At 45.3% G+C, this 25,022-nt stretch overlaps 1 protein-coding gene across 1 annotated transcript; it reads right to left on the bottom strand.

The window, feature by feature from the left end:
* Window positions 1-756: 756 nt before the first annotated feature.
* Window positions 757-24,499, bottom strand: FAM83C (family with sequence similarity 83, member C). Its single transcript, XM_008935305.1, has 4 exons — window positions 23,840-24,499; window positions 16,778-16,945; window positions 12,263-12,387; window positions 757-1,693 (listed from the first exon to the last, which is right to left on the bottom strand). Exons 1-4 carry the CDS (start codon window positions 24,392-24,394, stop codon window positions 757-759), a joined length of 1,785 nt encoding a protein of 594 aa, XP_008933553.1. The 5' UTR covers window positions 24,395-24,499.
* Window positions 24,500-25,022: the final 523 nt, after the last annotated feature.

The raw sequence follows: 25,022 nt of genomic DNA, 5'->3' as shown, positions 1-25,022 counted from the left end.
CCCGCCGCCACCCAAGTGCCTCAGTGTGCCACCCGTGTGTCGGGGCCACCCGTGGCCAGGCACGACCCGTGCCAGCTGTTCTGAGGTGAGCTGCGTGCAGGTGCCACCCGTGAGCGGCGCCACCCCCGTGGTGACCCCACGGGTGAGCAGACAGCGCCTCTGTGCCCGTCAGTCACACGCAATGCCAGCCCTGTGCCCAGACCCCCCACCCCTCCCCTGCTGGCATGGCCCCGCTCAGTCCAGGGGGGTCCTGGCCCAGTGAGGGTGCTCAGCTCCCCACAAGGGACCCAACACAGCTCTTTGCAGCAGAACAGCACCTTTATTTTTAACATTACCCTGCCTCGACCATTGCATCTTCACACGTGGATACAGGGAGAGGAATCACCCAGTACAAAGGGAATCTAGGTTCACCCCAAAGACCTCAGCGGCCAAAGAGTTTCCAGCTGTAGCAATGGTTTTGCTCTAAGCTGTGGGGGAAATACTTCTTTCCAAAATGGGTAAAAAGAATGTAGGAGTGTAGATTATATTTTGGTCATTTTCTCCCTCCTGCCATGATCTTGTAATTGAAAATTTGAACTGTACTTGCTAATCTCACCCAAATCACTTGTATGCATATATTACAAACAGCACAGACACCTTTTAATGGGAACAACATTAATTTGCCACCCATATTTTGATTTGAAGTCCCAGATATAACGATCGGTGGGGAAAAGCATCTACTTGAAAATAAGACCAAAGGACACTTCTGGGCCCAGGTTAGAGTTCAAACCTACTGTGTATGTGTTTGGATTTTAACTTGTTGTACTTGGTGATCAGATCCAGCTTACTGTGCCCAAGAGTCAGTCTTTTCTCAGCCCCGTAAGCACTGTTCTTTTCCATCAGCATGTCCTCAGTGAGTTTATCACAGCAAGGAACTACGGGGGCTTTATCTTGTTTGATCTTGTATGGGGATAGCAGGTCCAATTTGCCTTGCCTGGGACTCTGTCTTTTTTGTATCTCATAAAAAGTGTTGTCATTTTCTGCTGTCACTTCCCTGGAGACAGCAGCAGGCCCTTTCTGCTTCGTGCATGTCTGGTTGCCACTGCCACCCTCTGAAAGAGACTGCAGCGTCTGCTCCTGCCCTAGAGGGGAGCAGTGGCTGCTGTTAGCCTGGCTGTCCCCTGGGTAACTGGGTCTGTCAGAGCTCAGGGCAGGGGAAGGCTCCAGCTGCGCTGTCCTTGCTGTCATGAGGTTGGATTTGGGATATGAGGCTGGAGTAGTTTTATTTGGAGGACTGTTCGGTGAGTCTGGTGGTTCTCCTTGCTGCTTGGGGCAAGTGGGCTTCAGGGGCTCATCTTCCTTCCCCTTCTTATTACCAGAATCAGAGCTTGAATCTTGCTTTTCCTGGTGCACGTTGCAGCTGGAGTTTTTCAGAAAGGGAGACACTTTTATGCTTCTGATGCTTACATTGGAAAGGCTGCTGGAGGGGCTTGAGGTTTCGGCATCATTCACCTGTGCAGCTTTGAAAAGGGAGCTGGTGACCTTTGATGTATTCTGAGCAGGGGGAGGTGCTCCAGGACCTGGTGCACAGAAGCTGGTCACTGCCCTGGACTCTGCGTACAGGTACCGGAACTCCTTGTCAAACTCTGCAACTATCTGACCACGGAAGTGAGTCACCAGGCTGGTGTGGACTTGGCTGCAAAGCCATGTGAAACTGAAAAGGAAAAAAAAAAGAAAAAAAAAGAAAAGAAAAGCCTGTAACTTCAGTTCAGAGTGCCCAGACACCTAGCACTGATTTTAACATTGAAGTGATGCTTTGCTACCCAATTTTTGCCATTAAAACTTTCTCTGAAGTATGTGAGTCTAAGATTACTCGCAGAGATGAATGTACTCATTACATAATTACAAAAGAACAATCCTAAAATGGTCATTTAATTGCAGCTCAGTGATGTACTGAACTGTATGGAACTATAAACAATTAACAGGAAATATCAGCTGGTGTTCCTTAGCCTTATGAGGCCGTAGAGCAGCAACTGGTAACTGCTTAAAAATCCCAGCAGCACGTTTCAGGCCTTTTCTTCACCAGGTTCCTTTTGCCAGTGCTCTCTGCCCACAAGCAAGGAGCCATCGTTTTCCATTCACCCTCCAGCCCAGGTTTTGGGAAGTACCAGCTAGCCACTCGTGGATGGGCTTGTCGCCTGTGCAGGGAGGTACTGTGGTGTGAGGGTTTGGATCAAGCAGGCAGTTGCAAGGAGAGCTCTGGCTGTTTGGAAATGCTGTGGCTCTGGGACAACGAGGTACAAAGCACAGGGCACTGAAGGGCTCTTTCTGCCCAGCTCGTGTTGCAGAGCTTCTAGCTCAGCATGTGGCTGGCACAGCACACTGCAACCAGACCTTCCAGAGAGGGCAACGACACTGTGTGGGGGAATAGCAAAGTGTGCCTGCTCTGCTCTCCTCCCTTGCCTTGGCAGGAGCTACATTCTCATGTCTTTATCATCTGCAATATGTGACAGACTTGAAGGAGCTACTTAGAGAGGCAGGAGGGTGAGGAATGTAGATCCTGGGCACTGCCTTGAGGAGCAGAGGTCTCCAGAGCCCTGTAGGAATACCTCAGGACAGGAAGGCTGCTGGTGTTTTCCATAAACATTGCTGTGAGTTCCCCCAGACTCTCTATCTTTTCCTTGCCATCCAGTTAACAGATGCATGGAGTTCATGGGTCCTTCCTCAGCAAGTCCAGTCCCCAGCTCTCGCAGTACAATGTCTTGAAATCTTTTCTGGGACTTTGTTTTGTTCTACCTTAAACCAAATTAGATTTTGCCCCAGCTGGGGAAGAACTTTCATTATCTGCCAATCTGCATATTTTCCTTAGCTGTTTAACCCTACCTGGGTGTTGTGCCAAAACTGTAACTAAATTAGCTCTTCCCCCATGTATCTACAGAAAATAATCACATTTCTCCCCCAAGTCTTCATTTTCCTAGATTAAACAAGGAAGCTCCTCTTACAGAATAGGCTCTTCAGGCTCCTGGTCATCGCAGTCATCAGCTGTTTCTTTTATTCTTGCTGTAGTTAAACCAGATTAACAGACTAATTGTGTTAAATAAAACAGAGCCTTCACAGAAGGAAGTACCAGCTTAGAGATGCATTGTCAGCTGCTAGAACAAGATACTGACTTTGACAAGAGCAGGATAAAATCACAAAACCTACAGGAAAGCAATTGTAACAGAAGTTTCCCATCATTTTCAATGTCACTTCAGGACAAGATACTGGCACTGTTTTGGTACCTCATCAGTATTTACTTCACAAGATAGCTGTTTGGGAACTTCTAGTAGGAAAAACATCTCTTGGCTTGTTCCTGAGCAGTATGCAGTTGTTAATGCAGGCTCATAAAGGTGTTCTGAAGAAAGTAGTGCACTTTACACTCATCAGACACACACACAACCCCCAAAGAGCAACATAAAATGAAAAGATCAATACTCTTCTGCTTAATAGCAAAGCAGGTAAATGAATAAATGAAAACGTAGTAAAAAAGTGAAAATCCTTTGCAGGTGGCATGACAGAAGGATACTCAGAAATGCTAAACTGGATGCTCAAAGTAGTTGCATACAACTCCACAGAGAGACTTGAGGAAAACAAACAAACAAACAAACAAAGAAACCCAACAAAATTCAAAACCAAACCAAACCAACAAAAAAACCCAAACAAACAAACAAACAAATCAAAACCTAAACATCAGCCAGAGAATAGCTGGGATAGCTAAATGACAAATTAGAAGCTATTAAGACCAGAAAGTTTATCTTTCAAAAGAGTTGGGTCATGTGTTGCAAAAGGCATAAGAAATAATATTCAGCTCTCTATGGGGCTCGCACATGGTCCGTGTGTAATAGGAGTGCTCAGATAATTCCTCTGCATCAGTGCTTATTGTACAAGAGGGATGGTCCCTGCCCTGGAGCCACCTTTATACAGAACATGAGGGAGATTCAGTCTCATGCTGAAATCTCTGCAGAAGGGATTAGAAAACCTATCACAAAGCAGATAGTAACAAGTTGGCAGGAGCAGGTAGCATTAACCCAAGAGTGCCAAAGGAATGCAAGGATGAAACAGCTCAACTACCAACCATGATGTGTTTCCTCTCACTTGAAAGTGCCTTGATAATCAGAAGAATGGAAGGTTGCTAATGTGGTACAATTTTTTAAATGTTCCAGAGCTTTCAGTCTCTTAACTGCACAGCACAAATTAGTAGAGACTCTTCTAAAGCATACAGTTAATGGCCACATAGTAAATAGGATATAATAGGAAAAGTGGCTTTTGCAAAGGGAAGTTCTCTCTCACGAAGCTGTGAAAGTCCCTTGAAGAAATCTAAGAATCAAGACAGGGGAGATTTTGTGTGGCCTGTCAAAGGTGTCTTTCCCCGGGGCACTGCCAGGCTCCCAGGAGCTCCTCTCATCCATGGCGAGTGGATGCTCAGAGTGGCTCCCCAGGCCGCTATGGATGCTAAAAGTTCATGAGAGTTTCTAGAAGCGGCAGGATTTTCCTGCCTTTTTTTCTGTTCTGTTCCATAACAAACTGCTGCACACGGAGGTCCCGCAGGCAGTTCTGGATCACCCCGGGGCACAAACTAGAGGAGCCTGGGAAGGGCTGGCTGTAAGGTCCGATCCCTTCCCTGCCCTCCTGGGACACTGCGGAGCAGGAGCCCTGCAGGAACCTGTGCGGCTCAGCCTTTGGCCAGGAGATGGAGTCCCAACATCACCTCCCAGGAGGTGGGCGGCACCCCCGGTCTTCTTTTTGTATGCCAATGCAGACTTCTGTGTATCACATTTTGCCCGTTGCTGACTGTAGATACTACCTAATGTTCATTACTAGCCCTTCAATTTTGAGTGACGTTTTCTTTGGTGAGATGACAAGAAGCTGGCTTCATTGTAGTAAGCTCTTGAAGTTTGCTTCCAAAGCATATTTCCACTCCTCATTTTTCATCTTCATTCTGAACAGTGCAATGCATTCAGTTAATTTGGGCATTCCATGTCACTTACCTCTTATTTTTTGTTCATCCTTACAGCAGCATGCCTTGCCCCTTTCTTCTGGATTCACTTTTTATTTATACACCTGAGGATTTCTTCCTCTTTGCTTTCGTGTGCTCCACAAGGTTATATATAACTTACCTGCTGGCAATGCTAACCTTGTTGCTGTACATATCAGCCTGGAGATCCCTTTCTATGCTTTCTGTTCCTCATGTATTTACTTTCTGCTTTGCTTTTTTCTTGAACTGACTGTTCATTGTGTTCATCCGAAACTTGCTCTTAAAAGCTCTTTCCTCTTGCTTGGGACATGGATAACTTGGGAGTATGAGCACCTTTTTTATTACTAAATTCCAAGCCTCTTCCAGCTTCAAACCCATGTAGCTTCACCTGTCCACTGCCAAACACTTACATACTGTTTCCTCTTCCTCTGTACTGAAGCCAGGTGCAGAGCTTCTGTAATCCTCTCGACTTTCTCCTCTCCTTTTTTCAGTTTTGGTTGTTGTGTCACCTTCAACCCCAAATCTTGAGCTCCTTTCACTACAACACAGCAAACAATGAGCTCCTTCCTCTCTGTGCCAGTGGCAAGGCACATACTGATACTTTGACCATGTTATGTTTTGAGGTGAGAAATTTAATTTCCTCTAAGGCAACTCAAAGAACCACATCAGTCCCTTTCAGGCTGACAATCCCACCTCTTTTTTCTAGTCCTAACCTAGCAAATGTTTACTCTAGTTTTCCTGTTCAAGATCCTGTTTAGCTCTAACCCCATTTGCCCTTAGGCTCTTCTCATCTGCTGCATTAGTAAATGTCTTCATAATGTCTTCATATCCTTCACTCTGTTATGCTAAATAAGTGCTCAAATAAATTATTTCTTCTGGTTTCCAGAATAATACTAAATCACTTTCTCTCTCTCTCTCTCTCTCTCTGTATATATATATATATATATAGTTATATTTAGGATTTTAGGTTAATGCTTTTCATAGATATCTCAATGAACTTTGTTTTCTCCTTGTCTTCATCAAGAGCAAATATAATGTTAAAGATGGAAAACACAGGGAAATATTTAATTGATAAACACATAAGAGCTGATGGGTCTAAACCAAGTTAATATTTAAGACAAGAGCAGTGAGCTTGGTTCCTGTATTTAGAAAACTCTCCCAAACTGTGCCTGATTCATACCAATAAGCACCAATATATCTGAATGAGTTCAGCTTGCCAAGAGTATTTTGAAAAATAAGAAGGGCTTTTGCAAAACTATCAAGGAAAATGCCAGCATAGAGAACAACAGTATCAACACAGGCACTACAGTATGAGAATGTCAGTATGTAACTCTTGTAACTCACCCATCAGCTCTATCTGGATGTGTGTAATACTGCACATAGGGGAAAGAATCTGATGGCTAGAGATGGAACTAGAGACTAAGAATGGATTTCTGTAATGATTTCAGCAGGGAAGAGTCTTACAGCTGAAGAATTAAAAGACATTTACTGAATAGGTGAATAATCAATGACAGAGTAGGAAAATATCCCTCTGCAAGAGAGGATGCAGAGAAACTACACATCTAGATTCACTGTCAACGTAGAGGGACGTATTGAACATCTAGAGGGATGTAGCATCTTGGCTCCGGTGCTATCCAATATCTTAATGAGCAAACTAAATAACAGAAGAGTGTGCATTAAATTCACAAATCATATCCAATGGAAAGGAACTACACAGATATGAGTTTGAAAAAAGTTCTGAAAAAAATGGCCGCAGTTCAAGAGAAAGAAATAATCAAAGAAAATACATTCCAGGCAGTGACAACCAGGTGCAAAAATACAGGCTGTAGAATGAGTGGGCGGCAGCTCTGGGGGCTAGAATATTTCTTAAGGAAAACAAACATTTGTAGTGCCACAGTGTGGAGGAAAAAAGCAAACACCCTGAGGGTTTTCCAAGGAAAGGAGACAACTGATGGTCACTGTGGTAACTGTCTCCAGGTTACACAAACCAAGCTATATGGAAGGTACTAAATATTGTTTATTGTCCATAGAATCCACATTTGGAGAGAAGTTATGGAGCACTGCAGAGAAGCCACTGGTCAATGTCCATATAAGATCAGGATTTTATTGGTAGCCTTATAAAATGGTTCCTCTTCCATTCTTAGAATGTGTCAGAGAGGTAAAAGAGTCTTTCAGGACATGGTTATGGAAATTTTGTTAGGGAAAGGATGGTAGAGTCATAACAAAATGGAAAACTGTAGGTGAAAAAAAGCTGGATTCCAGCTTAACCTCAATGAAACTTGGCTGCTGCACAACACAATGCAGAAGAGGCTATAAATCTGAATCTGGAACAAAGCTGGTATGTGTAGAAGGCCACACAATTTGAGATTGCCCACAATCTCAAACAATCAGATCAGATACCAAAGTTTACATGCATACATAAATTTTATGAGCTTAAGAAACAGGTGTTGAGGAGTATCTGAGCTGAAGTTACTCTCTAACACAGGAGGCATCTCAGAAACTTACTGGGTAGAAGAAAATAAAGTAACAGTATAACTGCAAGGGCAGAAACTATGTTGCTGGGGCAGTGGCACAATATATTTAAAAAAAAAAAAAGTCAAATAAGGTAAATTATATATGAGCAAATGAAATATATTCCTGTTGGATTAAAATTCCACTCACAAATAGGAAAAAAGTAGTATTAGGGCTACACTGTGAACTTTCTGAGCAGAGTGCTGATGACAAATATACCATGCTGAGGAAGTGCTGAGAGGCTAAGAAGGCAGAAAGCAGAGGAATAAAGGGAGATTCAGTTATAACCGTGTTGAATGGGGGCCATTACTAAGAGAGCTACAGAAATGGCATTTTGGACACTATAAATGACTGCTTTTTGGAGAAACTAACCAGAAAACCAACAGAAAAAGAAATAACATTACCTGTTCAGAAAGTTTCTTTGGAAAGGCCACTCAGCAAAAAAAAAAAAATACCCATGACATACCCACATAAAATTCCCTTTCAGGACTGAAATAATCCACAACAGCAACACTTAAAAGAGAAAGTGAGGAATGCTATTAATAAGAAATTTAAAAGAGTAACCATAAAAAGGTTAAATGCTTGACGCAGCATGAAGATTGTTTAAAGATGCTATATTAGAGTCTCAGAGAAAATGTACCTATCAAAACCAAGACATTTTAAAAGATCCAAAAGGTTTCCATAGTTAAAAGGTGCGTTAGAGGAAAATATTAAAGTAAACAACCTTCACACACTGGAAGTTAGCAATTTTCCAATTATTAACCAGTGAATAACCTATCATTTAAAATTGAACATAGTATCAGAGGAATGGAAAGTAGTAAAAGTGACCTTTTTAAAGAGCTCCTGGAAAACTACAAAGCAGCCTGTCTTATTTCCATACTGAACAAACTGGTAGAAGCAAATAGAGTAAAATGATTAGATGTGTAAGTAACTATAATCATAATGCTGAAGACTCAGCATATTTTTGTGGAAGGAAGCCATGCCTTAAAAGCCTCTTGCAGTTCTTTGAAGGAGGCAGCAAGCACACAGATGCATGTGATCTGCTTGATGCTGGAGAATTCATTTTTCAAAGAGGTTTTGACACAGTCATTCAGCAAGGACTCTTAAAAAATTAAGTGATCTTGGAGTACAAAGGAAGGTCTTCCCAAGGAGTAACAGCTGATTAAAGATAGGATACAAATGCCAGCAATACTTTTAATTGACCTATTGGAATCTCATGAGTTTTGTGCTGAAATGGCTGCTGTTCAACACGTTCAGAAAGTCCTGAAAAATGGTAGAAACAGTCTATGTCAGAGCTCATGACAAAATTATCATGTGTGGTCAAAAGAAAACTGGATAATCAGAAGCTGCAAGAGGAGCTTATAGTCTGGGGTGAATAAGTGAAAAAATGATAGACAAATTCAACACCAATAAATCTGAACTGCAGCAAAACCCCTGATGGTCTCTGTATATTGATAAGTTCTGAGGTATTAACACTCAGGAAGGAGGTCAGGGTTCCCATGGACAGCTCAGAAAACAGTGATCATGGCAATGTTTAGCACTAGTCCAAAAGGCAAACAGGAAGGACTAGGAACTGCCAGAACAGGGACAGAGGAAAAGACAGAAGTCACAATTATACTACAATGTCTAAGTGAGTAGGGATATCTTGACCACTTTATGCAGTTGTGGTCAATTCATCTTACAACATACAGCCATTATGATTAAAGGCCTGGAAGTCCTGCACAAAAAATGACTGAACAGCCAAGGATGTTTCAGCTGGAGATGAGGTGATTCACATGCAGGATTATAACAGAGGAGGACAAAATCACAGATGCAGTCAAGAAAGTAAATAGGAAACATTGATTTACTGTGCCCACGTTATGGGAATTTGGGGGCAACAAATATAATTATCTAGCAGTAGGTCAAATGTAAATACATGGATCACTTCTTCACACAAAACAAATTAAACTGCATAACCCATTGCCAGAGGGTATTGTGGAGGCCAGCCATGGTGGGAAGAACTCTCCTATGGCAAACTGAACATAAAGAAGCACATAAAACATATAACCCTGAAGGTTCTGAAACCTCTGATCCTTGCACACAAGATTATTGAACTCTAAAACCTGCCACTGGGTAAGAACGCTCCTGCCCTCTTTCCTGTATCACTCCTAGACACCCTGGGGACACCCAGGGATTCACCCTGTATCTCTGGATGTGCTCAGTAACTATTCTCATCCTTTGAATCTAGCTTCTGACCTGTAGGGTAATCTAAATATCTACTAGACCAGGCATAGTACCAGGCTGCAGTATACCCAGCAGCAGACTTCCTGATTTTTCTCCTGTGGAAGAGTCTCTGACCAGTGTTGGACAAATTCTACAAAGAGAAGCTGTTTCTTTTCATCCAGAACATCGTGTGCTAAATGGAACAGATGAGAATCAGATGTAAGACCCTATTCAACTGAATAATTACCTTCCAGAACCCCAGAAGTTTCAGTTACATCTAGTGGGAGGTGTCCCTGCCCATGGCAGGGGTGTTGGAATGAGGTGACCTGTAAGGTTCCTTCCAGCCCAAATCATTCTGTGATTATGATTCTATACAGAGCTGTATAGAAAGAGAGAACATCACAGACCCAAATCCCTGCCCCAGAACAGCAAAGGAAGGAACTGGCCCAGAGAACCCAATCTGCATTTTAAGCAATACCCCGACTCGAGGCCACATGGAAATAAAATGTTCTTCTGGCTGTGAAATTCAACCCAGCTGATACATGCTCAGTTTTAGGCATTCAGCAAGGAGTGGTCTCAGTTATCTAATCCCTGTCCCCTACAGTCAGTGGAGATAACATGTTTCCAGGCAGCAATTCACTCCACTGTTCTTAGGTACAGGTCTTAGATGGTCAAAGTGCCACCAGACCCTGCTCTCCCTACTGTTTATATAAAGACTCCACATAACCAGTGTCAATCACGTACTTCCATCCTGTTTTTTACTGCCAGAGTTTGATGAGGTGAGACCTTATCAGAGGTGATGAAGTTAGAAGCAGAGGAGAAGGTGCAGCTTGGAGCTGCTGCACTGATGAGGACACTGGTAGATTGAGGGTCCAGCACGTGCTGGCTAGGAGATGGAAAAGAGAGAGAAAGGGCAAGGGAGAGAAGTGTTCAAGGAGACCTGGTAGAAGGAGATAAAGTATTGCCAGGACTCCAAATTCACAGAAATACCAGGACTGTCTGTCTTGGGGAGTTGCACTGTTTGTGAAGGATAATGCAATGTGCAACAGTATGAAAATACTGTGGGAACTTACTTATATATCTATATACTGATATACTTACATATCTATATACTTACATAGATATAGAGGCTGCAAAATTAGGACAGGAAATGGGAGATTTTATCCACTCATATACATACTAGCTTAATGCTTCACTGGGATGAGCTGTGGAAAAAAACTTTTTGGAAGCAATAAGTAATTACTTGCCAGAATTAACTAGTCTAAATTGTTTGACCCACAAGAAAAGATGCTGTTCAGGATGTGGTCTGAAATGATGCATAAGACTCAGTTCCAGAGGCAGAAGTGGGAGAGCCCATTTGTAATAATGCTCACAATTTAATTTTTACTCTGTAGTGGGATAGAGCCATCACAGTCTAAATAAATGTAGCACATGGATATTCAACTTCTGTGAAGGTAGCTCTGTAAAAATGCAGCAGTTAGTCAAAAAGATCTGAAAAGGAGCAATCCAAGACACTCAAGATGACTGTGGCTTCTAGGTTTTTCAAAAATTCTGTACTGGCAGTGAAGAAATTGGTGGGCCCATTTGGGAACTATTCGTCAAAGCCTTTTAAGAAGCTAAGTAAGTGTCCACAGGCATGGAGGAAAACCCTTGTTATGGACCAAGAGCTGGAGAAAGCATAGGATGCATGGGGTAGGGCTTAAGAGTAATTTTCCAGCATGGGTAGGAGTCAGTAGTGAGGGCTAAGAGACTGGTGCTGGGACTGGCTTTCATCCTAGTGGTGACCTCAGGCATGGAGGGGTGCAGTGAAATCCCCAGGGTTGCAAAGGATCCTCAGTTCCTTCAGGTGGTTGAATACCTCACTGAAGGTGAGGAAATCCAGAAACTGAGCAAGGAGAAACTGAAGAGGAAGAAGTCTTCACTTTAGACAAAAAAAGGGCAGGAAGGATGGAAATGTTGGAGGCTTAGAAAACTGTGAAAGCAACAACTTACCTGAACGTAGGACAGCTATTTTACCAATCTGAGCACTAGAACTAGGGGCACTTCAGGAAACTGATAGGAGATTGGTTTAGAACAGACGATGAGTTAGGGCACAGTCACAAACAGCAGGCACAGAACAGGTACTGAAAGGAGTAAGTAGGGATGTATGCAAAAAATTGTGTGTGCTGTGGGAGGACAAGGAAGACAGAGCACTGGCAGGACTGGGCTGCATTCCCTAGGCAGCACCACCTGCAGACAGAATCCAGGCTGGGTGTTGCATCAGAATGTTTTTTACATTTTTGAAGAAATGGAGCAGTACTCACAGGCAGATGTGTCGAGGAAGTGCCAGTGTTGGCAGGCAAGCAGTTAATACCATCTGAAAGCTGAACAGCAAGTTAAGAGCAAGAGGATGGAGTAGAGTAAGGTAATGTACCAAAATGAAACCTGACATAAGGGGAAATGAAGAAGAATAGCAGTGTATCATTACTGGGGGGGGAAGGTACATTATTCAGCATGTGGTAATGAATATTTTCCCAGTGTCGCCAGCCTGTCACAGTAGTTGCTACTTTTGCTTACCTGTATGTACCAGCAAGAACTTGGTCACAATCAATTAGGATAAACTTCTCCAGAACCTGGCCTGCAAATTTCTTGCCTGCTTTGCTGTAGTATGTGTCTCCACTCAGACATCTTATACGCATGTTCTGAAACCAAAGAAAGCAGAGTTGGTCAGGGGGCACGTATTGAACTAAACCAAAATGTTCCTGTATACATTCTTGGTGGACTCCCTCATGCAGGAGCTCTGATCCCAGAGGCAGAACTCAGCAGAGTATTAAGTATTTCTTAGCTTCTACATACCAAATGTTTTGTCCCAGTGCCTGCTTCTGTAAGATAAATATACCAGCAAATATTAACAACTTGCACTTAGGTACAAATTGCGGTTTGAAAAAAATTTGGAGAATCCTATGATCCTACAGATAATTCCTGAAGTATGTAAGACAATACAACTTCTTCCAGATTATTGATCATATTCAACTAACCACACTAGCTAATGGCTCTGTCTTTAAACTAAATTTTGACCCATAACAACTACCCAGTTTCTGTTCAATCTAACGTGCTGTTCTGATTTTATACAGTGACAGGCTTCTTAGAACCAAAATACTGCTCAGTAAAGAAGATCTACAGAAAAGTATGTCTACATTTTAAGAATTGCCTTTTATCTGTGTATTTCTTTATGACACTAAAATTTTCAGCTGCTGTACTCAAGTGAATCAGACCTGAACCTCATCTCTTTTAAAGACTGCAAAGAAGTTCTCTGATACAACTTTGGCCTGTAAAACCCACTGCCTGGTACAAAGTGGGTATCTCAGTATCCATCAGAAATCCTTTTTGTCATGTGAAGGTTTTGCCCATAGTAAGGGTTCTGTGCACCTCAGCTGGGGAAAGTGGAAGAGGAGAACAGTTACTAGCCTGGTCTATATGATACAGTGCCAAACAAAACATCTCATGTAAATAAACATCCCTAAGGCTTCACCTCCACTGGCCTGCCAGCTCATCCCTCACTGCCCCTCCAGGCCAGCTCCCCTGGACCTGTGGTGGCTTCAGCACACGAGGAGCTGTCACAAACTGCATTTGGCCTGGCAGCTCATACCTACCTAGCATCAGCCCTGCTAAAGACAAAGATCCATGGGAGCTGGTAGGGGCTGGACACACCACCAGGACCATTTTGCCTCTTTGGCAGAGGTGGGTGCTGCCCATGGCTCCTGGTGGCTGTGGCAGCCTCCCCTCCATCATGCAGCAGATTTCAGTCTGGCCAGGCACAGCAGCTTGTGGCAGCCAGCGTTGCAGAAAAAGACAAGCACAAATAGTTGTGACTTGCCTGCAGATGTTCTCTGTGGGGCACAGGCTCACACCCCTTCCACCCCTCCAAGAGCTGCTCCCAGGCACCGCTGTGCCTTCTCCCCTGCCCTGGCAGACTGAGCATGTGCAGGCTCCCCAGGCCACCTGCACACAGCCAGGGACCAGCTTGCCCACTCTCTGGCTTCACGTGGGATTCAGAGCATGGAAGCTGTGCCTCAGGATGAGGAGCAGGAGGCAGTCACCCTGCAGGAGTAGACTCCATTCCTGACAGCTTTCCCCTACAGGCAGGAGGTGGGCTTCCCAGAAACATCTGCTGGGGAGCTCATCCCAGCAGGGTGGGAAAGGCTTGACTCTTACTTCATGCTGAGGAAATCTCCATGCCCACCTGAGGAGCACCATTGCCTTCAGGGCTTCTTAACAGCAGCAAATCTCCTGCAGACTGGGGTCCATCTGACCCAACAGTCCATGTCTTGCAGTGGGCAATGGCAGCTGCAGAGGAGCAGGCAGAAGGCAACCGTTTATGATGCTGCCCCCTAACACTGCTGCTGACTCTGTTCTGCTAAAGGGATTTCCTGAGCCTCTGGTGGTTTGTCTGTGGGAACCTCCCCTAGACCTCTTCTCCAAGTGCTTGTCCAGTCTTCTCTTAGCTCATGGAAACTTTTAGCAGGGACAGAGATAAAGCTTCACAATCTTTGCAGCTCTCCCTTTTTGCCACCTTGTTTCCCAGCACATGTCCTCATCTGTCATCTATGAGAAGGGAGAAACTTTTCCCCCATAAGGACAGTTCCACATTGGAACAAGCTGCCTGAAGAGGTTGTACAGTCTCTGTGCTTGGAGGTTTTCAAGACCAGACCAGGTAAGGCCCTGAGCAACTATGTTTGACCTCACAAGTGATGCTGCTTTGAGCAGGAGATTGCACGTGATGAATTCCTGAGGTCCCTGCTAACTTGCATTAGTCTGTGATACTCTGAAATCTCATCACAAGTTGCTGATAGAAAGCAAGACACACTAGATGCTTGGGGAGATGTTCTCTTAATCCTGTTACCAATGAACACAGGGATTTTTTTCTCCCAGTGCTGATGTTTTAGTAGTACTGGGAGGAGCTTCCTCTCCCCTCCCTTCAGTGAAGTTAAAACCACTTCAGGTAGGCGATATTACTCAGATTTATTGCCACAGTATTTTGTTACTCCCCCTATCCTTTCCAAGGCTGGATGGCTTTCTGATATCTGGCTAACTTTTCCATCCCATGCTCTTCTTTCTCTTGATAATCCAGGCCCTGATTTGTCCAAATATGATGAGAAAAGTGCAGTCTGCAGGAAAGCCAGCCTGCCAGGTACCACTCCACCTTGAGTTAGACAGCAGTTTCAGGTTCAGGAGATGGCCATTTGAATAAATCCAGTAGTTAAGTCTTCTGCTGTGACCTCTGCCAATGCTCAATGCACCACCACGGGTGGGATCTGCTGGTGTTCAGCACCAGGATTTGATACCAGCAGGCTCACACAGCGTTCTTATAAGAGAGATGCTGGAGGGGCAATTGCTCCACATTCCCCATTAAGCCACAAATTGATGCCAGTTATTCCAAACGGGGATTTACCATCACATTCTGTGTCAACTCAGAGCCAGAAGTAAAGCATGCACACTCATTTCACTTAAATGTGAATATCAAGCATGTATGTTAATGCTCTGCTTGAGATGCACCAGCTTAAGAGGCACTTCATGTTGAGACCTGCCAATGAATCGCTGAATGGAGGAGGCAAGTGCTAATTAGCTAGTCAAGCACAAGACATGACATCAGGTCTAACAAAGACATAGACATCCTCATGGATGCAAACTCATTCTAATTGTAATTAAAAACATTAGCCAGGCTCTTGGATAAGAAGCAAATAAAATAAATTTGGGAGAGATGGAATTTTTCCGAGCAGGTGACTTTGCAGATGCATTTGTTTATGAAAGCAAACACACACCAGCATGAACAGTTGCCATCTCAAGAGGCAAGATGAAATGGGTCTGGCTTGTGAGAAGCAAGAAAGGACAGAACATCACCAACATGGTTAAGAAAGAAGACTCTCTAAATTAATCTTTGTGTAGACGGGTTAAAAATGAGGGGAAATTACGACACTGGTAACAGCATCTGTTTTGAATGCTATGAAACATTACTTTTGTATTTTTCCTAACCTATTTCTTAGTTAAGAATGGTTTTGAGGTAACTGGATAACTTCTATGCACTCCCCACCAAGATGAAGGGAAAACCCATGAAACTGATGGCTGTAAGAGAGTCAGTCCTCCAGGCAATCCTGTGCTTCCAGTGAAGGACCACAGTCTGGACTGCTGGCCTTGCAAGACTAACAAATGATGACAAAAACCACAACTTCCACTGTCAGGTGGTAGCCAGAAAGGCTATATGGGGAGCAGCAAGGTCCTAGGTATTCCTAGTTCCATTTCTGAATCCAAGTTCCATTTCTGAACCTGTAAGTTCCCAAGAGAGCTTGCCTCACTGACACATTAGTTTTTATTGTTTGCCTGCTCTGGGCACCCCACACCATTGCTGATGGACACCTTACTGAGTAGGGAATCAGGCTCTTCACAGATCCCTCATTAACCCCTCACTGAGTCACGAAGCCTAAAAGTAGATCTTAACATGAGATTTGTGATGTGGTTTTACACCGAGGCAGGGCAGCAGGGCTAGGAGGAAACTGTAGGTTTTGCATCAGGACATCTGAAGGAACTCACTGCTTCCCTTCTCCACCCAGCTATTGTACTACAGCAGCTCTGGCCAGGATCTAAACTGAGGTCAGGGATCTGAACTGTGAGAGATTTAAGTCTTGAAATTCCATGTCCTAGAGCAGGGGCCAGGAGGTGACAAGGCAAAGAGATGATACACGTCCACATGAGTGTAAGCTGGCTGCTCCACCTCTGCCTATCTGCACCAGCCCAGCAGAGGGTTCAGTAATGCACTGCATCTCATTGGCCTTGCCTGTACACTTCTTGTGTGTCAAACTGGAATGAGGACCACAGAACATCAAGATACAGGACTAGGAGATTCCCCAACTCCTCCTTCTGTGCTTACAGACAGATCTCAATTTCCTAGACCGAATGGCTATGGTCTCTCAGCCTGGGACACTGGGGGAAGGGATAGGTCCTAGTGACCAGGCAAAGGGAACAGAACAAAGGATACACAGTTTTTGTTGATTCCAAGACCTGTTTATCATATCCAGTGTGTGACCGAAAACTTACCGGGAAGCTGTCCTGAGTAAGAGACATTTTATTGCACATTTCCACAAAATGCTTCAAGTACTCTTCATCCAGGATCAGATAAACAGGGACATGCCGTCTGCTTGAGGCCTCCAGCAGGTCACACAGAATTTCCATGTCTGTAAACAGATCCATCACAATTGCTATCACCTAGGCGGGAGAGAAGAGGTGGGAGAAGGGAAACCAAGAGACTGTTGAAATCTCATGCTCAGATGAATTGTACTTTAAAGTATGAATTAAATATTCAAACCTTCCAAGTTACTGAGTGTCTGTGTCCATGTGAGTGGAGTCTGCTTCTGAACCTTTGTGTTTACCAGCCCCTACCCCAGCACAGCAGATAAAACCACTATTAACAGAACTACGAAGACGTTCCCCATCCAGCTACCTCCTGTCTCATCTGTCATTCACAGAAATAACTGGCAGGGTAATGCACAAACTCTGAATGCCATTGACACCACAAGTATGTATGAAGTAAATGTGCCAGAAACGCAGCATATAAACAGAAGAACTGAGACCAGCCAAAATCATTATTCAATACGTGTGAGTGATCACTAGCGTATATATATATACACTAGATCACTAGGATAGTGATCACTAGTATATTGAGAAGTATCATTTTTTTTTCAGGAAGGACACACTGCCTGGTAAGGGAGAAGGTACCTTGATCAGCTATGTACCTGCCCTTGTTCTAAGATTACATCCTAGGGGTGGCTAGACAACAATCATAGGATCAAGTGTGGGAAGGATCCCTCCCCTTCCTTGCTGGCAGCACTCCTGCTAATGCAGCCCAGGATGCAAGTGATAGTTATAAAACCTAACAGTAGGAAGAAGGAATAACACTAACATTATTAAATAAAAAAACAAACAGACAAAACCCCTGAAACACCCAACCACAGAATGCAAGAAAATATACATCAATAAACTGGGGGAGTTGCAAGATAAGGTCTCCAAGGAAGAAGTTTTAAAAAGGAAAAGAGTTTTAAAAAGAACTGCCAGTTCTTTATAGAATGAGATTGGAAAGTACCATGGCACCCTACCCTACTGTGGAGCTGGGATGAGAGGCAGCAGATCACCTTGGCTAAGTCAGTTCTCCAAAAATTGAAAGAAAAATACAGAAAATGGAAAGTAAGTCATGGCAAGTGCCTACTACAAGAAAGCTGATCCAGAAGGATGAATTCAAAGTACAGTATGACCTGCAACCAGAACAGTGGGTCAGGGGAAATCAACCATAGACAAAGATGTGACTGAAGAAGCTGTTCCACTGTTCCTCACAGGGTGAGGCTTCCACAAGACAACATCAGGGTGGCCTTTTGATCAGGAAGGGACTGCTGGGTCACCACTAGTGACTTTAGGAATCATGGACGTCATGGAGAAGGAACAAACAGGCAGGAGAGCACTTGCTGAGCTGGATGATTTGTCAGGCCTGACACACTTCACCCGAGGGTGCTTGCAGAGCAATCTGGTTATTTAAACCTCGAACCATTAACAGTTAACACTGGGAACTCATGGAAGATGCCAACACGCTGAGGGATGGAAAAAGTTCAAGTAGAAAAAGGTTTATCAACAGGCCAGCTTCTTTTCAAAAGCTGAAGAAAATGATGGAACTGCTGACCCAGTACTTCATTCCCAGTCTTTACCATATTGTCACAGCAAATAAGGTAACTGGTGTGTTTAAGTTGTGTGCATAAATCTGATTTTGACTTTCTGCACCTAGTAGAGGATGCTCAAATAAAATGGCCCAAAAAGCACTGATTTTGGAGCGAAGCTCCAATGGCCTGCTTTACCCTGCAGTTCACTGGCCATGCCCTACACTACACCTTGCACACAAAATACACAACAGAGATTGCTCTGCTGCACTGGAGGAGGGAGGAATCTTGTTTTCAAACATCTCCTTTGAATGCAATTCTCCACGGTCCAAGTCACCCAATCACCAAATCATGGTGACATCACCACACAGAGTGACCTTTCCTCTGCCACTTTTGCTCAGCTGCTGCTCTTCAAAGCAAGAGTGCAATACAGAGGACAGCAGTGAGATTGACTTCAACACACGCAGTGCTTCAAGCTTCAGATAGGAACAAGCTGAGTCGTGTTCACAGTTCTAACCCAGAACAGTCTCAGAAAAGAGTGGAGGAGCTCCAAGTCTCTTACTGTCCTTAATGTGGGGACAGGCTCCTGTCTGTGCTTCAGACTGGTACACTGGCCCCACGCCACCCAGTGCCCAGTAGCTCTTCAGCCTGTGTTAACAAACTGCCTCCTCCCAGGCTGGTGCTCACAGCCGAGGTGCTGAGCAAAGGCAGCTGCCGTGGGCAGAGTGGGGCCCATTGGCCTCCCCATGCTCTCCTGCCCAGTCTTCTTCTTGGCAAGCTGCCTTCTCCCAGCCCTGCTCTGCCTGTGCACACCATGGAGAGACCCTCTGCCCCAGAGCCACGGCAGAGGAGGGCAGCAATGCCAAAGGGTTGCTTCCTGCTCCCTTGGGGATTTATCCCTTTTGCATGTGGACAAGATTTCTTGGCTCTGTCTGATTTTTCCCCAAAGACTCTCTCTGTGATGATGCCTTACATGCTGTCACTGGTCCTGAGCATCTTGCAGAAGAGCCCAGACCCAGCCAACCACAGCAGGGTTTGGGGAAGAACCTTGAGCTCATGCTCAAGGCATCCATGTGGGACACAAAGCAGCTGTCACCAACAGCTAAAGATCTTTTCTACTGTCCAGGCCAAAAGCAAATCTCCACCCTCTCACGCTGGCTCTGAGAGGTACAGGGTTCACAGCCTGACTCTGAAGGGCACCCCTTTTGCAGTCCTCATCAGTATTGTCTTCCTAGGAGCCTTATGAAGCCCTGGCAAACTTTTCTTCCCTCCTGAAATGCACCCGTCTGTCATGGAGAGGAAGTTCAGCCCCAGAAGAGCTCCGAAAACAGGGAGAAGCATCTTCAGCTCCCCAAACTAATGCTGCTGCTGCACTATCAACATTAGGAATCGCTGAGCCCCACACAGAAAAGCAGGACTTCACACATTGGCCTTCAGCCTAAGACCAAAGGCAATTTAGTCAAATGACTTTGATGGCTACCCATCCTCTCATGATGAAGCCAAGAAAAAACTGCAGCTCCATCCAAAGGCCTCAGGCAAGTCCCTCTCAGCCACACTTTGCCTCACAATATTCCAGCTCATCTCAAGCTTAGCTCTGAAGCAGACTTGGCCCTGGAGACAATCTAAACTTGGCTTGGGAAGTGGATATGATGAGCCAAGAGGCGTGGATGCTCCTTTGTCCCCAGACCCCACCTGCTCTGAAGCACTGCTCACGCCTAGTGTGCATGGAAGCTCCACATCATTTTGCTTCTCTACCAGTGCTCACAGGCTTTGGCAGAGTTTGGGCTGTCACTTGCCCAAAACCAGTAGTGCCAGTCTGCAGTGCTCACTGTGAGATGGATGTGGCAGAGTTACCCACGGTACCCAGTGCCCTGGGCTGGAAGCAGCTGGCTGACAGGCAGACGTGCATCTCCTGACAGCCTCGTGGCAGGGCTTTGGCACCAGCACTGGAGCAAGTGCCCCAGGCAGCAGGGTGCCAGCTTGTGCAAGCTGGGTGGAGCCCGGCGTGACAGGCAGGCTCATGTTTTCTGAAGTGGGTCTTCACTTGGCATCAGGAGGTGGAACGGGTCTATTCACAGCCTCCTCAGATGCAATCCCTTCACAGGAGGGATTTGGGTAGAGGTGCTCCTGGTGGTGCTAGCAAGCACCCACTGTGGATGTCAGGCAAGAAGGCTGGAAGCCTCATGAATACTGCAGTTCACAGCGAGGAGAGAGGGGAGGTTGTGCCCTGCTGCAGCCTCTCATGGTAGAGATGCAGGCACTCATGGTATGGCTGCTTATTCTAAACATAGGTGCCACAGGACAACCACTATGGCCACTCATGTCCTCAGTAGACAAAGCAGGTCTTTTTTGGCTTTGGACATTTAAGTCAATCTGTCCCTACAAACCTGTATGTCCAGTGCCTCCAGCCCCTCGGTTTCAGTGGTGGGAGCTGCAAGGCTGGGGCTGGCTCAGAGCATCCCTGTTCCCCATGATGCTGATCACAGCCCCCAAACCCATGACACAGCCTCAACAGGTCAGGACATTGCAAATACACAGCTGTCCCAGAGGCTCGAGAAGATTCACACCTTGCCATTGTAGGGTTAAATCATGACATTTCTAAACCCACTTCTGGAAACTCACAATTCAGCAATTACTGCAGTCATCACTTTAGGAATTACAGCACTTACCAGCACCCCACTGTGGTTGCCATCTGTCTGGTTTCTAACCAGCACAGCTGGTTTTACTGGTATTTGCCAATAGCAGTGTGGGTTTGGTCATTACTGTAGCCCTGCCATTTGGAGCAGCACACTGCTTCTCTGGGGGACCATCAGGGACCCTTCTGTCACCACACGTAAGCACGGGTGCACAGCCAGCATCAAGAGTTGTGCAAGAGGGGTGAAAAAAGAAGCATGGACAGTTCAAAATAGACTGGAGCTCATCCAACAAAAATTAAATTGTAATAGTATTATCAAATGAAGGCTAAGGTGTGGCTGTGCTGCATCTTCTTATGTCTGCAAAAAGAAAAGCTCAGCTCTGAAAATACATCTTCAAAGACAGTTGGTTAAATACAGCAAAGCAGAATGACAAACCACACCAGCCAAAGCTACCAATAAAACAGATCTCCTTTTGCTCATTTGTCAGTACAAATGCAATGTTGCAAAATACGTCAGCTGATGTTCTGTGTGACTGTCAATGAGAAAACAGCAAACAAGGTTTCAAGACACGTGTCTTCATGTCTACAGGAGCTAGGGAAAGCAATCAGGGGCCTCAACATCTTTCCCAGATCCCAGCAGCACTGTATTCCTCTTCTATGCTAGCTGTAAGCACACAGGAGGAGAAACACTCTGAAGGAGTGAGATATGGTGAGAGCTTAAAGTCTAGTAGAGGAAATACCTTAAATGCAGAAAGAGCTGCATTTTTAAAAGCAAAAAAAGCAAGTGGTTCTCTGCAGCATTGCTACTGGCACTTCACACAGAAGATGGGTTTGCCTTTGGGTTGCTCTTTTGTCATTAAAAGACATACAGGTAACATCTTTTTGGATGGTTTGATGAGCAAAATGACTCAGGAACTACTTAAAACATGTGTAACTGGGTTGTGAATGAGCTAGAACTGCTGTCAGTCATAGAGTTAATCATGGGAAGCACTGGCCAGAGCTGCTAAGCTAGAAGCCAGTAGAATATCAGAAACAAAACAACAGCATGGTTGAAAACTCATTCTCACATTTAATGCAAATACACTACATGAAAATTCCCACCTTGAACCTAAAGGGCTGAAGATTGTCAGTGCTTTGTCAAGCCAAGCAAAAAAAGAGCTCAAACTGTACTTGAAGTACAATAAAGTACCTACTGCCTGGGCAACCTCCCTGCAGCAGTAGAGAAGTTCCTGTGAACTGAGAAAACAGCAAGCTGTTCTTCACGTGGTGTAAAGGATGACATTGTCATTGGAGATCCGGGACACGTCCCAAGGGACAAGGTAACATTGCTTGGTTGTCATTTACTTTGTGCATTGTGCCATGACTATGTCTTAATCCCTGTTTCTGAAGAGGATGCGATAAGTGTCACAGACTTTTCAGACCGTTTAAGATATCAGCTGCCTGCAAAGACAAACAAAGCTTTTTGTCAATTACTTCCTGGACCAAACTTCCCATATTTGCCTACAGAGGTGAAACAGAAGTTCAGGCATTAAGCAATGGCTGCTTACAACTGCTTACGTGGCAAAAGGTCTTTTGGACAAAAGAAGAAAAGAGCCCCATTTACCTCATGGCATATTCGGATGTCAATGCCATGTGGTCCTTTGATGATGTTGTGATGCTGTCCAGCTATCTGAGCTGCTCCATGGCCCCAGTTTCATCTGCTGGGGCCAACATAACTTTCGTTTGCTCAGTCCTGCAGATGGTCATAGGAGATAACCCTCTAGCTCAGCCTGCCTGGAAACAGCGTGTGTTCTCAACACAGCTTAACAAGTCTTTAACTTCCGCTTGCTACACTGGGGAGTAATGAATTTGAGGAGTGACTGTAAAATTAAATAAGAAACTACTGCAGTGATAAGAGAAATTGCCTAGAAGCTGATTGGTTAAAAGTGAACTTTGCTCTACAATTTTACTCAGTATCACCACATTACTGAAATGAAATACTATAAAAGAAAATTAATGTGGAATAGATGAGAAGAGCCACAAAGAGGATAAAGACAAAAAAAGCTGAAAAAGTGTCTGAGATACAGTTGTCTGAGCTGCTGTATTTTCCACAGTATTTTTAAAGTATTCCTTTTTACTTTATACAGCAAAGTAAAAGGAAACAAGAAGGAGCATAATTGAGGGTGTAAATTCATGCCAGGATTGTGCTTGGTAGGCAAGTGTAGCAATCATCCAGTTTTTATTACATCCAGGAGTTGCCAATCTCTACCCAACAGAAATTGTATGATGGGGCAAATGGGCTGATCTTAACTTACCCTCAGAGAGGCACAGACACAAAGTCTAGAAGATATGATGATGTATCCTAACCTACTTCAAACCACAGGCAGGGATTTACAGTCCCACAAGTTTATTCAGGTTCTGTGTTCTCCCACAGTAACTGACTAGTGGTATCCTCTTATCCAGCTGAACGTGATGCCCGGGGGCTGAAGAAAGCCCCGGCCGTGCAAAGGCCCTGGCAGGGGACAGCTGAGTGTTAACACTGCAAGTCCTGCTGCTCTCCTGCTCCAGGCTCTCCTCCTGTGCTCTGCATACCTGCAAACCCAGACTCAGAGCACCTTAAAGGGCATTGCCTGTATGCCACGACATCTCACACAGAAAGACATGACAGGACAAGAAAGGAGCAGGAACAGTTACAGATCTGCTAGAGGACGAGCAATCATGTCACACCAGACATCCAGAGAACAGCAACAACTTGGAGCACGTGGCCTACGGCCGTGGGACCAGCCACCAGGGCTTGGGTGCTGTGGCAGGAGACCTCGCAGAGGGCCCCAGCTCGGTACGTACCGTCCGCGCCCGGCTGATCAGAGAGCGCAGCAGATCCTTGATGCTGTTGGCTTTGTTCCTCTGGAAGATGACAGTAGCTTCAGTCTGGCACGAGGCCGTGAAAAGCGGCATCCCCGGCCACCCCAGCTCCAGCTCTGGGGGGTGCACGTCAGACATGAGTGGAAAGTAAGTGCCAGACGTCAGTTCAGAGTTGAGGGAGGCTCCGTCCCCAGCGTCCACGTCGGCAGAGTCGGCCTCTCTGTCCTTCAGCGCGCCGGGACCCGGGCAGCCGTGGCTCCTCTGCTGGCTCATGTATTCCATGTCCAGGAGAGAAAGGAAAGGCAGCTCGCGCTCCTCGGCGATGGCACTCAGGTAGCCCTGCTCCCCCTGCTCCAGGAAGGCGTCTATGGCGAGCCTGGCTGTTTCGCTGTGCTGCAGAACCAGCGGGGTGGGCTCCCTCCACCACGGCTTCTTCAGCTGCTCCAGGCGGCTCCTCAGTGGCCCTGACACCCCTTGCTGGCCCCCATAGCTGCGGTGGAACTGGGGTCTCACCTCTATTGCTAAGTAGTTGAACATGACTGGTGCTGTTGATGCTAGGATGTGCCTCTCCAGCTGGATCTGCCTGACTCGAGGTCTGTTCTGGCCCTCTTGCACTCCTGAGCTCCTCCCAACAGGTTCCTTCAGGACTCAGCATGAGCTCCACTCCTCCACATGGGAATTAATCACCAGGTACAGCCTCCCAGTCTGGGGGAGGAGCTGCCTTTCCCCAGCTCCCTCATACACCTGATACTTGGTGCTTAGAGTGTCCCTTTTGCAAGGGGAGGGAGATCAGCTCTTCAAGCTGCTCCTTCCCTTTCCTTTGAAATGATTAATGCATTGCTCCCCCCCGCTTCTCTACTGAGAGGTCCCCACCCTTGGCCAAGCAGGCTCTAACCTGTTTTGTCCCTCATTGTGCTCACAGTGGAAATGCAGATGCTGAAACTTGTTCCTGCTTGAAATTTGTTCCAAATCAAACATGCTTCTCAGTGTCAGTTATAATGAAATACAAATACCCCAAGTACATAATAGGTCTTGGCCAAGAAACTTATTCATTGCTGAACCATAGCTAACGCTCCTCCTCAGAATGTCTTGGAAGCCCAGGCTCTGCTAGAAAGGCATCTGGCAGAGGAGCCAAACCACCTTTTTTGATACCATAGGGTCATAG

This window comes from Merops nubicus, unplaced genomic scaffold (genome assembly GCF_000691845.1).
Source record: "Merops nubicus isolate BGI_N331 unplaced genomic scaffold, ASM69184v1 scaffold13312, whole genome shotgun sequence".
Classification (NCBI taxonomy): Eukaryota; Metazoa; Chordata; class Aves; order Coraciiformes; family Meropidae; genus Merops; species Merops nubicus.
Note: the sequence above shows the minus strand (reverse complement) of the source record. Positions and strands in the feature narration are given on the sequence as shown.

Bases quoted from the DNA above. Each gene is read 5' to 3' on its own strand.
- FAM83C (XM_008935305.1), bottom strand. From the start codon at position 24,394: ATGTTCAACTACTTAGCAATAGAGGTGAGACCCCAGTTCCACCGCAGC. The intron at 16,946-23,839 runs GTACGTACCGAG...TCTCCCGCCTAG, and splicing joins TGATCAGCCGGGCGCGGACG to GTGATAGCAATTGTGATGGA. The intron at 1,694-12,262 runs GTAAGCAAAAGT...TTTCCTTTTCAG, and splicing joins GTTCTTGCTGGTACATACAG to TTTCACATGGCTTTGCAGCC.